At 34.1% G+C, this 17,712-nt stretch overlaps 2 protein-coding genes and 1 pseudogene across 2 annotated transcripts; 2 read left to right on the top strand and 1 right to left on the bottom strand.

Moving 5' to 3' along the window:
- Positions 1–839: 839 nt before the first annotated feature.
- Positions 840–3,745, bottom strand: LOC122600820 (phosphatidylinositol 4-kinase gamma 2-like). Its single transcript, XM_043773591.1, has 2 exons — positions 2,464–3,745; positions 840–1,520 (listed from the first exon to the last, which is right to left on the bottom strand). The coding sequence occupies exons 1-2, from the start codon at positions 3,712–3,714 to the stop codon at positions 1,146–1,148; spliced, it is 1,626 nt and encodes a 541-aa protein (XP_043629526.1). The 5' UTR covers positions 3,715–3,745; the 3' UTR covers positions 840–1,145.
- An 8,329-nt stretch (positions 3,746–12,074) lies between these two features.
- LOC122601773 (SUN domain-containing protein 5-like) lies at positions 12,075–13,286 on the top strand. Its single transcript, XM_043774511.1, is given in 4 exon segments — positions 12,075–12,314; positions 12,316–12,870; positions 13,025–13,110; positions 13,241–13,286. Coding segments are annotated over 4 exon segments (927 nt in total).
- Positions 13,287–14,036: 750 nt separating this feature from the next.
- Positions 14,037–17,640, top strand: LOC122600986 (annotated as a pseudogene).
- Positions 17,641–17,712: the final 72 nt, after the last annotated feature.

The raw sequence follows: 17,712 nt of genomic DNA on the forward strand, positions 1-17,712 counted from the left end.
TAAAAGCAAAAAACTATTGATACAGTTTTTGCAACAAATAATCAGATTCCAGACTAGTGTAAGAATGTGATTCAACTCATTCAAGCAAAACATTTCTTAATTGTAACACTAATGCAACCAACATTAGTATTTAATCTATCTCTTATTAGAAATCCAAAGTTCTACATGAAGTATGATGAACTTTAATCCATCGTCATGTTAAAGTTCTTGTTCTCTATTTTAGATCAGAATGTGCGTTTTGCTCTGTATCAGCTAGTTTCTTACTAGAATTTTTTTGATAAAATTTAAATGTAGTTAAAGAAATGTATTTTTATCGGTTTTGTAACTTTGTTAAAAGACATGATATCAAATTTTATGTAGTGTAAATATCAGACTGTAACATATATGTTAGTAAGGCAACTTGTTCTGTTTTCTTGTGCATGCCAAAATCGTCACATTGAAAATGCAATACTACTTCAGATATGTTGCTTGAACATGCCCACTAACAGCGTGTAGATGATCTTTTACTTGGTGCATATCGATTTACACCCTTCAATCAGAAGCAGAAAGAAGAATAGATAGTCATGTTTGGCGCAGGTCTTACTTTCTTACCATATGCTGTATATGCTTAGTTATGGTATTTATGCACTGATCCATAAGTTGCAGGACATAAATGCTTTATGATACAGCAAGTAGCATGATTATTGCATATATGACGAAGATAGCCGTTGCAAACCATGACTCTAACTTTGGTTCAGTGTCCCTGTAAGACCTGAAGCTATAGACTGTTCAGTTGGGTTCCCCAGAAAGACCAAAACTATAAGAACCATACAAGAAACTTAATTTTACAAGGGTTCTTAACTCAATAACATTATCATTCACAACAAAAGCTTCGTTACAGAGCGTGTACAAGCATATATCTATAAAAGCCAAATTCAGCAACTAGATCTAAAAAACACTGATTGCTGATCATAGTTTTATTTGTATTGTTTCTTGAATGCTATCGATCCCCTCGACAGTGTTTCGAAGCAAATACTTTATAAGAAAACTAGAAGCCACAAATTACTAAAGTTCTTATATGCCCGAGGACGACGAAGTGAGTCATCCACACTTCATTTCCATCCAATTCAGACCAGTTACATATTTTATATATACCTACAGATGTCCTAAGACATATTCTCGAGCTCGGAATCCATGATTCTGCTAACAGTTTCAAGGAATGCAGCCTCACTCATTCCAGTGAGCATGGAGTCATGGGCTTTCTGAATAATCTTCTCGATCATAGATTCCTTGTTCAAGTTTTCTCTGCACATGATCTGACCTATGGCAAAAGGAGAGAGCCCTTTTGTAGCACCTTTTTTGAGAAGCATGGTAGAGATGCGAAGTGTACGTGAACACTCTACTGAGAGGTCCCAGCCATATGAGCTCAAGAGTGCTATATCTTGCTCTGCATCTAATGAGTTTATGTAGTCGAGAGTTTCTTGAGAGTATGGTTCCCGTGCTTGTGGCCAATACATCCAATCAAATGTGCAATCTTGAAACTGCAAAAAGGTCCAGAATTTGCAGTTAGCGTGTTTCAGAACCGATAATAGTGCATGCTTAACAGAAGTAGTGAGTTCCTTCCAGTTCACTAATCCCTGACCTGCCCACCTCCACATCAATCAAGACAATCATTTTCATCACTATACAGCTACAACTATGTACAAGTTAAACTAAAATAAATGCAGGTTGAGGTGTCTGCGGCAAGATCTATTTAACTAATGATTTTGTACTAAACGTTTCAAACAGTGCTATTGTATACAAAAGAATCGGACGGGTGTCAATAGTTCCTATCTCTTTCTAACTCCATTGCTAGTCTATCATCTTAGGCGAAATTGAAGGTTAACAAAACTGAGTCTTTAAACTAAAACCGGACATAGCTGATAAATCAAGAAAAGTCACATACTATCAACCTTTTGATGATACAACTATGCAAAAATATCATATCTTCATACCAAATAAACAAAATAAAATGCATATTAGAGCAATTAGCAATCCTGGCTCTGTTACTAGTTATGACCCACATAAATGCAGAGATGATAAAGCTATTGAGTCCTTCAAACCAAACCCCAAACGGCCAACCCGCTAACTAGTGAAGAACTATAAACTGAAAAGTGGACAGAAAATGCAGACTAGAGTTCTTAGGACTCACGAAATCGTAAAATGGCAAGTTTAGCAGGATTAAAGACTCGTTATGGACTAACCCTGACTCAACTATTGGTTAATTTGTCAAGAAAGTCAACTATTATATCTACAAACCGAAAAGTGGACAAAAGTGTAGACGATAGTTCTAAGGACTCACGCAATGGTAAAATAGCATGTTTAGCATGATAAATGACTTATATCAGGCTAACCCTGACTTAACTACTGGTTAATTAGTCAATAAAGTCAACTATTTTAATATCACAACTAAGGAACGATAATATAAGGGTTGTAGTTCCTTACATTCTCAGGCAAACAGTATCCGTGATCAATAGGGATCAGCACGATACGGTCCCCTTCTCTGTTCATCAAGATGTTCCCTGCATGCCTATCAGCATTCGCTGTTCTTAAATCAAAAACTGTGATCTTATGAACCTCCTCCACTGGAAAATCCCTTGGACCCATATCTTCACAACTTCCACAGTTCTTCATAAACATCTGCAAAGACCCAACCTTTATGTTTTCCTGTCCACCATCATACCCTCGTGGATGATTAAATTGCGGATTCAAACATTTAACCATAATTGTTGGGGCTACACCAGCAAAACCGGTCTCATTTTCATTCTTTGATGAACGAGGTCCAGTCAATGGATGGTCCAAGATGTATGCTGCAACTTCCCTCAGTGCACCTTCACCTACCTTAGTCCCTTTCTTTAGTCCTTCACCGTTTGCAGATGGAGGTAGCCCTCGAGGGTTATTAACCGCCAACGGTTCCTCATCCATAGGCTTAAAAACAGCAACATACTTATTCCCCGAAGGATGCTGCATAAGGTAAGCGCCCCCAGTACCCTCAGATGATCTAATCGGGTTTTTCACTTTTCTCAGTCCTTCTGATGCAGAGTTAAGCATACTCCATATAGCAGGCGAAATTTTCAAATTAGGATTAACAATAACAGGCTGCAAGAGAAATCCAACATTCTCTAATCTAGTCTGAATCTTATCTTTCTCGAGTCGTGCAGGTTTTACAACAACTAAGTGAACGATAGCATCACGATTCTTACAAATATCATCAACAAGCCTCTGATCATCAAGCTTCTTACCATCACACAGAATCTCCTGATCCTCAACATCCACAAATGCAAACCCTTTTGCTACTTGAGCTATCTTTTGTTTCAAAAAACGCACGTTTCTAAACCTATCAACCTGAAACTCAAACTCTTTCCCAAAAGCGGTTTCAACCGTGATCATCACAAGACGATTAGAAACTCTAAGAATCAAATGCAGAACAGCACCACTTGAAACACCATAATCTTTAACTAAACAACTGTTTCTTGACAGCTCTCTTCCTTGAAAAACTAACTTTTGTTTCTTAACTAAAAACCCTTTACATGTTTGAATCCTTAACTTCACTGATGCAATCGAATCGGACTCCAAAATGCACATGGGAATCACTGATCCAGCTACAGTTAAGTATATAGCTATAGATTCATTCGGGTTTCGGAGTAAACCAGATTCGATGTGAATCGGACTCAATGCAACATCAACAGCTGACATTGTATCAAAATCTTGATCCACACAACAAAAAGTTACTATCTTTTTTCTTTCTTTCTTTGTTACAACAATATTTCACACATTTCAGACTATTACACTTACAACAACCAGATCAAACCCAATATCTATCAAAAAAATTCATAATTTGAAACCTCAATGCCCTTTTAAACAGAAATAGCCTGTATCAAAAGGGCATTTTCGTAAATTAAAACTAAAACTAAATTCAGCTCTGGGTATTCAAATTCAACCAAAAATAAGAATGTTCATATCAATTAATTGTAAAAAAAGCTAAGATCTTGATAACGATCTAGTGTTTCTTGATAAAAAAAAAATGAAGTTTTTAATTGAAAGTATCGATGGTTAACTAAAGAAATTGATCGTGTTATAATGAGAATGAATCAAAGATTATGTAAATTGTAAAATAGGTTCAAATTAGTTTGTGATTTTAGGGGGAAAATGTGTGTGTGTTTGTGTGGAGTGTAGAAAGAGAGCGAAAATAGAGCCGTTGAGTATGGTTTTTTGTCTTTGACCTGAAAACATGAATGTATACTTTGTATCAACGGCCATTTCTAGCGTGTCTTGTTTTAATAATAAGCGAAAGGAATTTACTTTTTGATTAAAGTAAAAACAATAATTAAAAAAAATAAAATAATAATAATAAATAATAATAATAATAATAATAATAATAATAATAATAATAATAATAAAATTACATGGAAAGCAAAAAATATGGTGATGCTACCTTATGTTATTAATTTAACAGAGAAAATAAAGCAAATAGTCTAATAATCTTTTTAGTATATTAAGAAAGTGATATGTTTATTAATTCTCTTTCCTAATCTTGTCTCCTGATTTTCTACATGTCATCATCTTATAGTTAGGAGGATTATTAGGTTATTTGGTTAGGATGATTAATCATTTTTCTAATGGAAGTAAGTTTAATTGTTTGAAGTGTCTAGACGATGGTTGTCTTAATTTAATAGATGGAGATCCTCTAAAGTTGAAAACAACTTGAGAGGTAATGTTAAAGAGATCTCAACTATTGGATTAAAATCAAAAGTCAAGATTCAAACTTGATCTTTGAATCTTGACCTTTTATTTCAATCCAATGGTCAAAAATTGTTTAACTTTACCAATAAAGTTTACTGAAGTTTAGAAAATCTTCATCCTAAATTAATGGGGAAAAAAATATCATGATTTGTTAATATGTTAATTTTATGGAAAATTACTTATTTGATCATATTTTATGGTGTATATTTTACATCATTTTTTACTTGTCTAGTAAAAAAAATCTTTACTAAGATATTTGGCAAGAAACAAAATCAACCAATCAAAATTAAGTGTTCATTCCACAATTTACACTAGCTTTATATATTAACTTTTCTTGAATAATTCTTTGTTTCTATGTCTTTTTATTTATTTCCACCATGTTAACCAGGTTTAAAAAAGTTTTATTATTAATGAGTAATGAATACATTCTTTCTACGCCACATTATTTAACTCATATTTTGTAAGCGTTTGAGATAATTATAAACAATATGTACGTTTTCAAAGGTCTATCACTACTTAAAAGAATCATAACTCAGACAATTGGAATGTTTATTTTTGAATAATTATTACACGAGATAATATCCCATGGTCTAAACCCGTATGGAAGATTAACACGAAAAACTTTGTTATCCTCCCGCCTTTGTGTTAACTTCGTTTTCTAGAATTTTTCTTAACGCTAACATTTTCCAACCCTTGATCTTCTTCTGGTGTCATCAATACTATAGTTATAAAATATAAGGCTTCATAAAATAAAATTTAAAATATGGAGTATATTTTTGTGGAAATTCTTCAAATCATATGTGAATCACTAAATTTAAAAAGGAAAAAGATAAAGAAAATAGGATTATTTTGGAAAGAAGAGAACCTAATATAAGTTGTAGGTGTGACACTTGTCATATTTTGGTTGGTTAAATTTGTTCCTTGCCAAATGTATTAGGTGGATTTGTATTTTTTTTCATACGTCTCTAAAATAAGATATCTATCACCATAAAAGATGACTATATTAGTCATTTTCCCTAATTTTATTAGGTATTGTTAAATTTCAAATACTTAATAAAAGCTTTTTATGTGTATTAATTTTAATGAGGTATTTTCCCTAATTATATTAGGTCTCCTTGACGGTATAATCCAATTAAAGAGGTGGTATGGTGAGAAAGGCTATTTAAGATCCGCTTAGTGCGAGACCCTTTCGTTGTACGATTCGCACACATCATACGCGTCTGAGGTAAAAATTCACTTGTAAAAAAAAAAAAAAAAAAAAAGTCAACTACTAAAATATGATTAAGAATAACCCTTAGGCTATATTGGTAATTTTCCCTATTTTTATTAGGTATTTTTAAATTTCAAATACTAAATATAAGCTTTTTATGTGTATTAATTTTAAAGAGGTATCTTCCCTAATTTTATTAGGTCTTCTCGACGGTATTTTCCAATTAAGGAGGTGATATGGTGAGAAAGACTATTTAAGATCCGCTTAGTGCGGAACCCTTTCGTTGTACGATTATCACCCATCATACGCGTCCGAGATAAAGTTCACTTGTAAAAAAAAAAAAAAAAGGTTTACAATTACTAAAAGATTTATTTTTAATAACAACCCTTAGGCTGGTATTAAACATGTATATAAATTTATACATTTTATATATTATGTTATAATAATGTCTTAAAATGTGTTAGGAATTTAACTAAAAACCTTTTAAGAAAATAAACACAAACCTTATGTCCATGATGATACGCACTTGGTAAGCTTAGCACATTGGGACCAACTTAGATGCCATCGCATTAGAAAAAGGGTTCCAAATCTACGATACATATCCATCAAAATACACAATTTACCTTTCCCATTACGTTTGGAGAATTACCCTCTAATCATAAGTCCTTTTTTTTCACTATTACCCTTTTCATCTGAAGTTCACTTCTCGAAAAGTAAAGGTTTCTTTCATACTCAATTTATTTCGGACACTAGTAACTTAAGATGTCAATGTATATGACTATATGTTTTCTCACTAGCAATTTACCTTTGGCTACTTTAAGTCTTTAACATCTAAATCACGTTTAAGATTTGAAGTGTATAGTTTAATACATACAAAGCCTTATCACTAATAAATTAAATCTGCATAACCATTGACGATGTACTCATCTGAACCATGATATGAAGGCCACTGAGCACGAAACCCGAAGATGTTAATAATAAATAAATGGTTGAGGATAAGCCTAAATCCTTTCTTAAAATATAGCAAATCATATCCCAATTATAAAGAGGTAATGATGGCAAGCAAATCGGATAAACATGACAATAATATCCGAAACCCGAAGGCTAAAACTCTAGCTTTCCCTCTAAGTTACCCTCTCCTATATAAGGAGAGGGAATTCTTCCTCATAGGCATGATCAGAAATCAGCAACAAATCCCTAATAAATCCCTATCACACATAGTTGGTGTAAAGGGGCACCGCTTCTACCTTCGAGAAATCGCCAACAAACACTCAAATCTCAACCATCTCTCTACGGACGAAGCCCCTTATCGGAGTCATCATCAACTATGCAGTTGGTGCACAATCAACCATGATACTCAAAACGGTTTGAACAAACTATACCTGAGTAACAACTCGGTAAATTTCAATGAAAACAATATAATAAGGATGAATAAATCTTTGATAGATTCACTGCATGAAAATTAATTAGTTGCATAAGTAGAGCGGTGCTTTTAACAATACCCAAGCTAAGCTCAATAAAGGTATAGATGTATATGAAGTAACTCAAAATTTTTTGTATGATTATCAAAACTTGTTAAATGTAAAGCTTGATAAGTGTTGTTTGATGTATTTGTTATTTTTATTTCCGTATCCTGACGTGTAATATACTTTATTTATAAACCACTAAGATTAATAAGTGGTTATATTAGAAGTAAAGGATTCTATTATCATGTCTTGCAAGGTTGAAATTTTTTATTCTTTTTTTAATTTTTACTCTATCATAGTAGGGATAAGATTATTCACATCTTAACCCTTTTTGGTATTATCCAAAACTCGTAAAAAATTGTCATTGAGTGTTTACTTAATTTTTTGTAGTCACATACTCTATATAAACATTATTAATCTCTTGTCATATACGAATTTCTAAATTGAGTTTAGCATACTCGTATATTAAAAGTCTAGCAAGTTGCTAGAACGAGAGTTACAAATTAGCATTCCATGGGATTGATCAATTCTCCAATCTAGCTGTCTTAAAACCCGAGCTTAAATCTTTACTTTTAGATTAATTCAAGATAATTAATAAAAATATTTAAATTCAATAAAAAGTCCTTAATCCCGAAAGTGGAGAAAAAGACGTAGCTTATATCCTTAGTTTTGGATCAATTCAAGTTAATTAATAAAATCTATTTAACATATGTCCACTTATTCTCCTTATCAGTTATCAGCCCGTTAGCTCATCAGACAATTCTACTTTACATTTACACAATATACAATTAAAAAAATATATTAACGAAGGTGTATGTATCTACTGTCTATTTAGTCGGCTCTACCAAGAAATTCTTTAAAAAAATCTTCATAAAAAAATCTTCAAGTATTTAAATATGCAATATCTCATTAAGATTTTGCGATGTTGCGATTAATTATGATATTGCGATTCTCATGATCTTATTGCTATTCTTGCAGATTATTGCGATTTATATGGTTATCTGGTGATAATCCAAAAAAACTTGGCTATCTTAGTATGAACGCAACGAAAATTGGCTATTGCGTGATTTTCTATATTAGTTTTGCGTATTAATGTTTGAGATTACAATTTTCACTCAAATCAAGAGTCCTAATTGTTACCAAAGAATATGAAAACAATCCTAACTGTTATCTAATTATCATAGTACAAGTGATTGAAAATAAATCTATTCGTGTTATAGGTCCGCATCATGATCAAATACATATACATGAATGTCAAGTACATGATCACAATTATGTTTATATTTTAATTCCTAATTAATATCACATTATAAGTACAACTGGTTTTAAACAAATTTATAATAGAGAAATTATTGTACTCACCTAATAATGACAATGACGAACCTGTGATTATTGTACAACAACTTGCAAGGTCTAATATTGATAAATAATGTACTTGGCTTTCTTTATAAAAGAAATCGAAAATCGCCATTAAGGTTTGTGTGTAAAAAGGAAAGAACTCGTTAGAAAACAAATCGTGGGTCTCAGATGTCACTTCCACATATTCGAACCTTATGTTGTTGATTAGTATATTTAATGTGCCAAGTACTTCCTCTCTTCATGTGCACCTTTGTCTCTTTGCTGCTATCGAGTAAATGGGAGCCCCTTGTTAGGACAAAGATATTTGCTCAAGAGGAAAAACTTTATTATACAAAATAGGATAACACTAGTTCGTGGGTGGAGCTTGGATCCAAGCACGAATCTATCCTTGATAAAATGTTGCTGAAATCCATAATTGGAGAGCTTGCTTATAATGTGAAAGAAAAAATTAAAGAAGAGGGAGATAATGTGTATGTATATGGATGTATATATATTTTATTGTTTAGCTAAGTGAAAGAAGGTGAAATCCAAGAGAATTATAAAGGCGTTTTGTTTTAGGAGCAACATTATAGTGAAGATAAAAAATGGTGGGGGTGGGGGTAGGGGTTGAAGAGAATAATGGATCGTATAATTTTGAACAAAAATGTAAGGAAAGTATGGCCTTTCTCGGCAAGGCAAGCATGTATTTTAAATTTAGGTGAAGCTATGTGAAAGAAGGTGAAAGGGGGAGAATTATGGAGGTGAGTTTGTATTTAGGAGCAAAGTTATAGTAAAGATAAAAAAGAGGGGGGTTGTTAAAAGACAATATTGGATTAATTTGTAAATTTGTATAACTAGGTTACCCTTAGGAATTTTGTGAAAATATTTTTCCCTAATTTGTATAACTTTGAAGATAGTGTACGAAAGTAATTGGCTTTTCCAGCAAGGCAAACATATGTATTTCAATCTCAAGTGAAGCTAAGTGAAAGAAGGTGAAAGCAGTGTTTTAAATACCGGTACATATATGCCAATATTACCCGGAATACCGGAAACTGGGTGGTACCCCGGTACAACTATCCCGGTATTTTGTCCGATATTTTTACGGTATTACCGGAATGGTAATACTGGTATTTTGATTTATATATTTTTCTTTAATTTTTAAACTTTTTTTTTGATACTTTAATGTTATGTTTTGTTATTTGTAAACTTTAAAACTTATATTTTGTTATGAAATATCTATATGGTATTATTATTTAGTGGATTGTACTTATATTTTGACTATTTTCATTAAATTGTAACAAGTTTTGTAGGAGTTCTATAAAAATAAAAATACAAAAAATAAATTACCGTGTCGGTACGTACCGGCCAATATACCGGTAATACCGGTACTGGGTATCCGATCGGTACGACCAAAATACCGGTATTTAAAACATTTTGTATTTAGGAGCAATAATATAGTAAAGATAAAAGAAGGGGAGGGGGGGGGGGGGTGGTGGTTGTTTTGAAGACAATAAAGTCACCCTTTTGATCATGAACAATAAGCTTAAAAACCTTGATTATCAATTTAATAGTACTTGGTGCAACCTCCACATTTCCTTGTTATACAACATTGTATACTTAATAACATCAAGGCATTTCGTTTTTGTTTAATTGGATTTCTTCTACATTATAACATATCGACTTGAACAAGGTGTTGGAAAAAGATATTTTGGTAACTGAAAACCCTCAATACATCAGAATACCTTAGGGTGGGAGGAGTACTAGTCGGCTAGCGGGTCGGGTACCCCGACCACGATCGGGTACACCGCCTCAACCCATCGGGTAGCTTTCGGGTAGGGAAATCGGGTAGGAAATCGGCTTGTGAAATTGAGTGTTGGGTTGAAGATTAGAACGTTCACAACTGGTCCAACCCCTCCCAACGGTTTTCTTTTGACCGTTTCACATGTATTAGAAAAAAAAACAGATGTTGCAGGTATATACGAAGAAGTATCTTTAAATAGTGATACACTAATTAAAGGAATTGTTAAGACTCAGGACTTGGTAATCTTTCATCAGTTCTGTGTATATTGAGAAGAGTTTCTCTGATAAGATAGGAAACTATCATCCTAACAATATGTGGAAGCTTCATGAGTGGATCCATCTGGGCTATAATATTGTTTCAAATGCATCAAAAAGAAAATTTGAGTAAAAAGGAAAAGGGGTTGAACCTGTTTAAAGTGGACCTATGGGTACTCTCAGATCTTTATGCACTCAACCTTCATGTATCTAAATTATTATTGATACAATCAAATTTTTGTAATCAAACTTGATGCATTATTCGTACAGATCTCGATTCCAAAGGATGAAAAAGTGTCTTTGGGCTAACTTGCCAATCATGTTCGACCTGATACCCATAAGCCAGCCCATTTGCCACTACTTGTCCCAACCAACTTATCCTTTACAGCATTTACTGTTCTCTTACAAAGTCATAAGAATACTTCCATACACTTGTACTTTGCAGTTCAAATTACACTCATGTCCAGTATAATTTAGACTAATAGTGCAACATGTACGGCTCACTTGTATTACAGGTTCTTCTTCGTCAAATGGAGATGACTGGGGATGAAATTGACTATATTTTAGACAAACCTACAAGTCGCTTACTTGAAGAAGGAGATCCAGGGAGCCTTTCGTTTTTTAAGCAAACACAAGGAGAAGATCACGAGATGAAGTATAGCATCTTGAATCAATGACACGCTATCATCATACCCAATACAGATAATTGCAGTTATAGTTTTCTTCCGATTTGGAATTTTGGTGTTTGTGTAAAAGGCATAAGCAACTAGTTTTGTTGACAAAGAGTAACCGGGGTTTTAGATGTCTGTTGTATAGTGGTGTTGTAGAAATCTCGAAAGAAGCATTAGAACAAATATTTGTTTGTTGGTTCCTAAGTTCATAAGAAAATTTCTAAATTTCACTTTCAGCTGAATTATATATCTTCTTGGATTTGTGTAGCAAAAGACAACAGTATAAATTTAGCAAGCTTTACTTGTTTAAGGCCAAATTTTTGGGGTCGAAGTTAGCATAACTGACATTGATCTGAAAGGTAATATAGGATGAGGTTGTGGAGAAAAGAATACCCTTCAGAATACGGTAAAAAGTATAATGAAAGTGACATGCCTGATGTCTGATGCAAATTCTACGCCTTTGATGCACTAAAATTTGTTGGTACATTGAAAAGTAAACAAGGTAATTATTCTATTTAAGCAATATGCAATGTGTGCAAGTATTATAGAACTACAGGCCATAAAAATGTTATGATGGGCCAATGTGAGATGGTAGACAAAAAGCGTAAATTTTGTGAAGACATTTCCTTAGTGACACCATGGCACAAGAGAGTATACAGTGACATGGCAGACCAATTTTTTGGGAGACCTGTTGTGACTTGTGAACACCATTCTTCTAAATTTAAGAAATTTGAATTATTGGGAAGTTTGGTTTTTCCAGCAGAATCATGGTATGAGCTTGGGACTTTTGTTGCATAAAATGTCAAACATAAATCAATACTTTAAGTTACCCGAACCAAAATGGGCTAGATACATTATGTTGAGATTAATTACTCATGGAACAGAGTTTTACTGCACACTTGGGCTTTTTGAAGCATATGGTATTGATGCAATTGAAAAAATGCTTGAAGATTTGATCATGGCTTCAGGGGAAGCAACTGAAAGAAAAGTATCAAATCCTAACCGGACTGCAGCTCCTGCTTTGTGGGAAACTACTGGTTTTTCTAAAAAACTTGATGGTGACAATAAAAAGATCAAAGGGGTAGATGATCACGATGCAACAAAGAAGCCATTGATAGATATTAAAGTTCCTGAAACTATAACCAAAGGTAAGGGAAGAATACACGGTGACGCTATTTTAAAGATTTTGATGCAAAAGATTCGATCGTTGGAAAATGATATATTGTCGTTGGAGGATTACATTAATGAAGTGAACAAGATACAAGGGGACGTTCTTCCGCATCTTGATAAAGAAATTGTCAAGTATTCGGGGCTCTTAGAGCAAACTAGGTCGGAAATTAAGGAATTCTGGCCGTGGAAAGAGACCATGGTTTGTTTTTTTATCTGACTAAACTGGTTTTTGAACCTCCCCAAGGCAGTTCTGTTTGATTAGGTCCCATTCAACCAGTTAGAATCAACTATCTTGGGTACTACTTATTCAAAGTTATATGTATCATTTATGTACATAATGTTAACCATTTCAGGAGAAACGCATTGCAGACTTGGAGTCATGGAAAGCTTCAGTATCGTTCTTATTGGAGTCAGTTGTCAAGGAAAACGTTATGCTAAGGTAATTTTGGTAATATGAAAGAAGCTAATATGCATACATGAAATGGTTGTCTGCAAGTAAATTGGACCGTTAATATATCAGCTAATTTTCCATATGCACTACATGTATTTTTATTTAACTTGTTTCATAGGCAAGATATTGAGAAGATTGCAAGAGATGAAGAAAGCATGGACTAGACTGAGCATGTTTTACTTTGTCTTTGTGCAAGCCTTTCTTTCGCAATCGTTACTGCCTTCAAGGTTCTTTGGAATTTGGTATCAAACTCTGCCAGTAGCTTGCCTCAAAGGCAAGTAAGTAGGCCAAAACGAAGGTGGAAGCCACTGGTTTTTACCTGCTTTATCACAATAATGGTTACTTTAGCTTTTTGTAAGACTGTTGAACAATGCTAAGCTCGGGATACTTGTACATTACTGTTAGTATAGCCATTTTTGCGGTTCATAGTTCAGCCAAAATGAAGCTTGTTAGACATATTTGATTCTTGTAGCTTTCTTTTGTTATTAGTATTTTAAATTTTTTTAGCATAAACTTACCATACTCGCACCAGTATACACAAACAATATGAAACACTACAAGTCAACTCGTACGAGTCGAGTCACGTTTCGAGTTTCGCATCACAAATCGAGATTTCAAGTCGAAAACCAAGGGTAAATACCTTAGAAGATACTAAGGTTTATTGAGATATCCACATGTTCAATCAAGACTTACAAAGTTACAAATGGTGGTTTGCAAATTCAATTTGAATGGTCCAAACAAATACCAGCCAAAAATTATAAAAATTCCCCATTTTCACAACCTAAACAATTTCAGGCTTTCAGCACATAAGTCAACAAAAAAGCCCAAAATATTTCCCCCTTTTTCACATAGAAACCGTTAATATCTGTATCTATCTATATCTATATTCCCGCCATAATTCCTCTGTCTCAAAACCTCCAACAATTCATCAATGGAGCCATCATCTTCTTCATCGTTTTTCCTATTACTTCCACTCTTAATTTTCACACAAACATTCTTTTCATCTATCGAACCAATCGAATCCGTCCACGTTTCGCAAGATCTTTACACTCACCCATCAACAAACACTTCTATTTCTTCACCACCACCACCGTCGCCGCCGCCGCCTCCATCATCGTATTCAACTCCGACACTGCAACCTCCCCCACCATCTCCGGTTCCGGCATTGTTTGTGATTGGTGACTCTTCTGTTGATTGTGGAACTAATAACTTTCTTGGTACACTTGCTCGTGCTGATCATCTTCCTTACGGCCGTGATTTCGATACCCATCAACCCACTGGCCGCTTTTCGAATGGCCGGGTTCCCGTTGATTATCTTGGTAACAACCCATTTTACTGTTTTCTTGAATTTCTTGTTTTTGTTATAAAATTTTGATGTTCTTGGTATGATTTTGAGTAAAGTTGTTGGCTGCAGATTACGTGTTTGATGAAATGCCTAACTGAGTTTCTTATTTTTATATCCCTTTTTAGGCTTTATTATATGTATTTATACATTCAAATTATACTAATTTAGTAATCTAGACAAGTCTCCTTGATATTCCATGATTTGTAGTCTTGAACCGAAATTTTTAACTTTGGTTCTTGATACGGGTTTGTAACAAATTAAAATGGATGTAGTTCATGCTATAAGTTTTTCTTGCAATGGCTGATAAACGTTTTTTCTTCTGTAAATTTGAGTCAGCATCTTATCTTGGTCTCCCATTAGTTCCGAGCTATCTAGGTCAAAGTGGGGCAGTTGAAGATATGATACACGGGTTGAATTTTGCTTCTGCGGGTGCTGGAATCATCTTTTCCAGCGGTGCAGAATTGGTATGCTTCAAAACCCAGTAGTTTGTTCATATAAGCTTTTAAAGACGATATGGATCGTAGATGTTACTTTCTGCCGTTTCTTATGTGTGGATAATATATGTTATGCAGGGTCAGCATATATCCTTCTCTCAGCAGATTCAGCAGGTTATGGATACCTTTCAGCAGTTCATAATAAGAATGGGTGAAAAGGCGGCTACTGATCATATTTCAAACTCAATGTTCTACATTTCTATCGGGACAAATGATTTTATACATTACTATCTCCGTGATGTGTCGGGTGTACAATCAAAGTATGTTTCATGGAGATTTAATCAGTTTCTAGCCAAGTCAATGAGACAGGAGATAAAGGTTAGAAGAATCCTCTATCTTCTCATTTTTTAATCAGACCATAGAAGTTAGAAGTTTGGGCCCATCTATGATGGATTGATGGTTATGTTTTATTTCTAACGGGTTAAATGGACGAAATATATTTTCAGAAAGATGGCTAATGAGGAGACGGGTCAAAGTTAGCTCGTGTCATATAGCTAAACCTCCATAACCATTAAGCTAACCAGACTTAATTTTTTACTGATACATCGCTTGATGATTATTTATAAAAAGTTTATACTTTTGGACAAAAAAGTGTCTCATGTCCGGCCCATTTGACCCTGGAATCATTACCCAAGACGCCTGACCTAGCACATTCTTTCCATCTGAATAGAAACTATTCTATTATACATATATAGGGGTTGGGTATTGTAAAACAACTATTAAAGTAAAACAAATAAGACATGATCTTGACCCTTGGATCATGGTTAAATTGATGCACGAAGATTCACGAAGCAATTGATGCACAATGATTTTCATGATGCACGGTGATCTTCAGTGAAGAAAAACCTATTGTTTTATTTATTTTACTTTAATACTTGTTTTATTTTACCTAAAACCTACATATATATGCCTGTTTTGGTTAAATATTGCATTCATGGTGCAGAATTTGTACAATGCGAAGGTTAGACGAGTAGTGGTGATGGGACTGGCACCTATTGGTTGTGCACCTTACTACTTGTGGCAATACAACAGCAACAATGGAGAATGTATCATAAAGATAAATGACATGATAATGGAATTCAATTTTGTTATGAGATACACAGTTCAGGAGCTTAATAAAGAACTCAATGATGCTAATATAGTGTTTTGTGATGCTTATTTGGGATCTATGGACATCTTGAAGAATGCTGAGCAATTCTGTAAGATCATCCAGTTCTTTTTTTTTTTCAAAATCCATATGGAAATGAAATTAATAGGTCATCTTGATTGCTTGTATCTGAGACTGAAAAATTGAGCTATTTACTATAAAATGGATTGTATTCTGTCTCCAACAGGTCAAACGGGTAAAATCTTAAAAACTTGGCTAAAATGGAACTGGGAAAATAGATGGAGCCTAGTTTAATGTGTTTCCAGATGCTTATAGCCTCAGAAATATTAATTTGGATAACAGTAATCAATATTTCAGCAAAATAGTTTCCATAATCTTATTTAATACATTAGTCATTAAGATTTTAAGATAATAGCACTGTTGATGAGTGGACCAACGAAATTCAACCAATTTGGACTTGTATTACTGCTTCCCAACTGCCCAAGCTGCAATAAACTCATGTCATTTAGGGTTACGATTTCGGTTTGTAAGGTTTTGTCGATTTGTTTTTGCAGGATTTAGTGTTACGAATTCGGCATGCTGTGGTTTAGGAAGATACAATGGTTGGATAATGTGCTTATCAGCTGGAATGGCTTGTAGGAATGCTTCAAATCATCTATGGTGGGACCAATTCCATCCAACAGCTGTTGTGAATGAGATTTTAGCAGAGAATGTGTGGTCTGGATTAGTGGTAAACATCCAAGCAGCGTGGTTTGGATTAGTGGTAAACACCATGACCCCTGGAGACAGAGGTCAAGGGTTCAATCCTCATCCCATGCAAAGGCCGGAGGTCCTTTTCTATTATTTAGGTAGAAACTGGAAGCAGCCTCTCTACCTTGGTAGGGGTAAGGTCTGCCTACATCTTAACCTCCCCCATACACCGTCGAGGTATTGGGGCTCAAAATCCGAGGAAGGCGGCACTGAGCAGTTACTTACAATGTGTGGTCTGGATTGCATGCCAGCATGTGTTATCCTATGAACATGAAGGACATGATAGTGCAGAGGGTTGGATGATGGGACCAAGATAAGCTTTTGTTTCTGTAAATAGAGAGATCTTTTAGTGTTTCAGTATACTTCTGAGAAGAAAACATAGAGAGTATAAAGCTTCAGTTAGTACATAGATTGTTGTCTCATTTTTTGTTGTATAAAATGTAAATTGGTTACCAATACTCCTACAAGTCGCTTACTTGAAGAAGGAGATCCAGGCAGCCTTTCGTTTTTTAAGCAAACGCAAGGAGAAGATCACGAGTTGGAGTATAGCATCTTGAATCAATGACACGCTATCATCATACCCAATAAAAAGAAATTTCAGTTATAGTTTTCTTCCGATTTGGAATTTTGGTGTTTCTGTAAAAGGCATAAGCAACTAGTTTTGTTGACAGAGAGAAACCGAGGTTTTAAATGTCTGTTGTATAGTGTCGTTGTAGAAATCTTGAAAGAAGCTTTAGAACAAATATTTGTTTGTTGGTTCCCAAGTTTATAAAAAAAATTCCAGATTTCACTTTTAGCTGAATTAGATCTGTGTACCTTATGTTATTAATAAAAGACAACAGTATAAATTTAGCATTCTTTACTTGTTTTAGGCCAAATATTTGGGGTCAAAA

The sequence above is a fragment of the Erigeron canadensis genome, chromosome 5 (assembly GCF_010389155.1).
Source record: "Erigeron canadensis isolate Cc75 chromosome 5, C_canadensis_v1, whole genome shotgun sequence".
Classification (NCBI taxonomy): Eukaryota; Viridiplantae; Streptophyta; class Magnoliopsida; order Asterales; family Asteraceae; genus Erigeron; species Erigeron canadensis.

Bases quoted from the DNA above. Each gene is read 5' to 3' on its own strand.
- LOC122600820 (XM_043773591.1), bottom strand. From the start codon at position 3,714: ATGTCAGCTGTTGATGTTGCATTGAGTCCGATTCACATCGAATCTGGT. The intron at 1,521-2,463 runs GTAAGGAACTAC...ACCTTTTTGCAG, and splicing joins GATACTGTTTGCCTGAGAAT to TTTCAAGATTGCACATTTGA.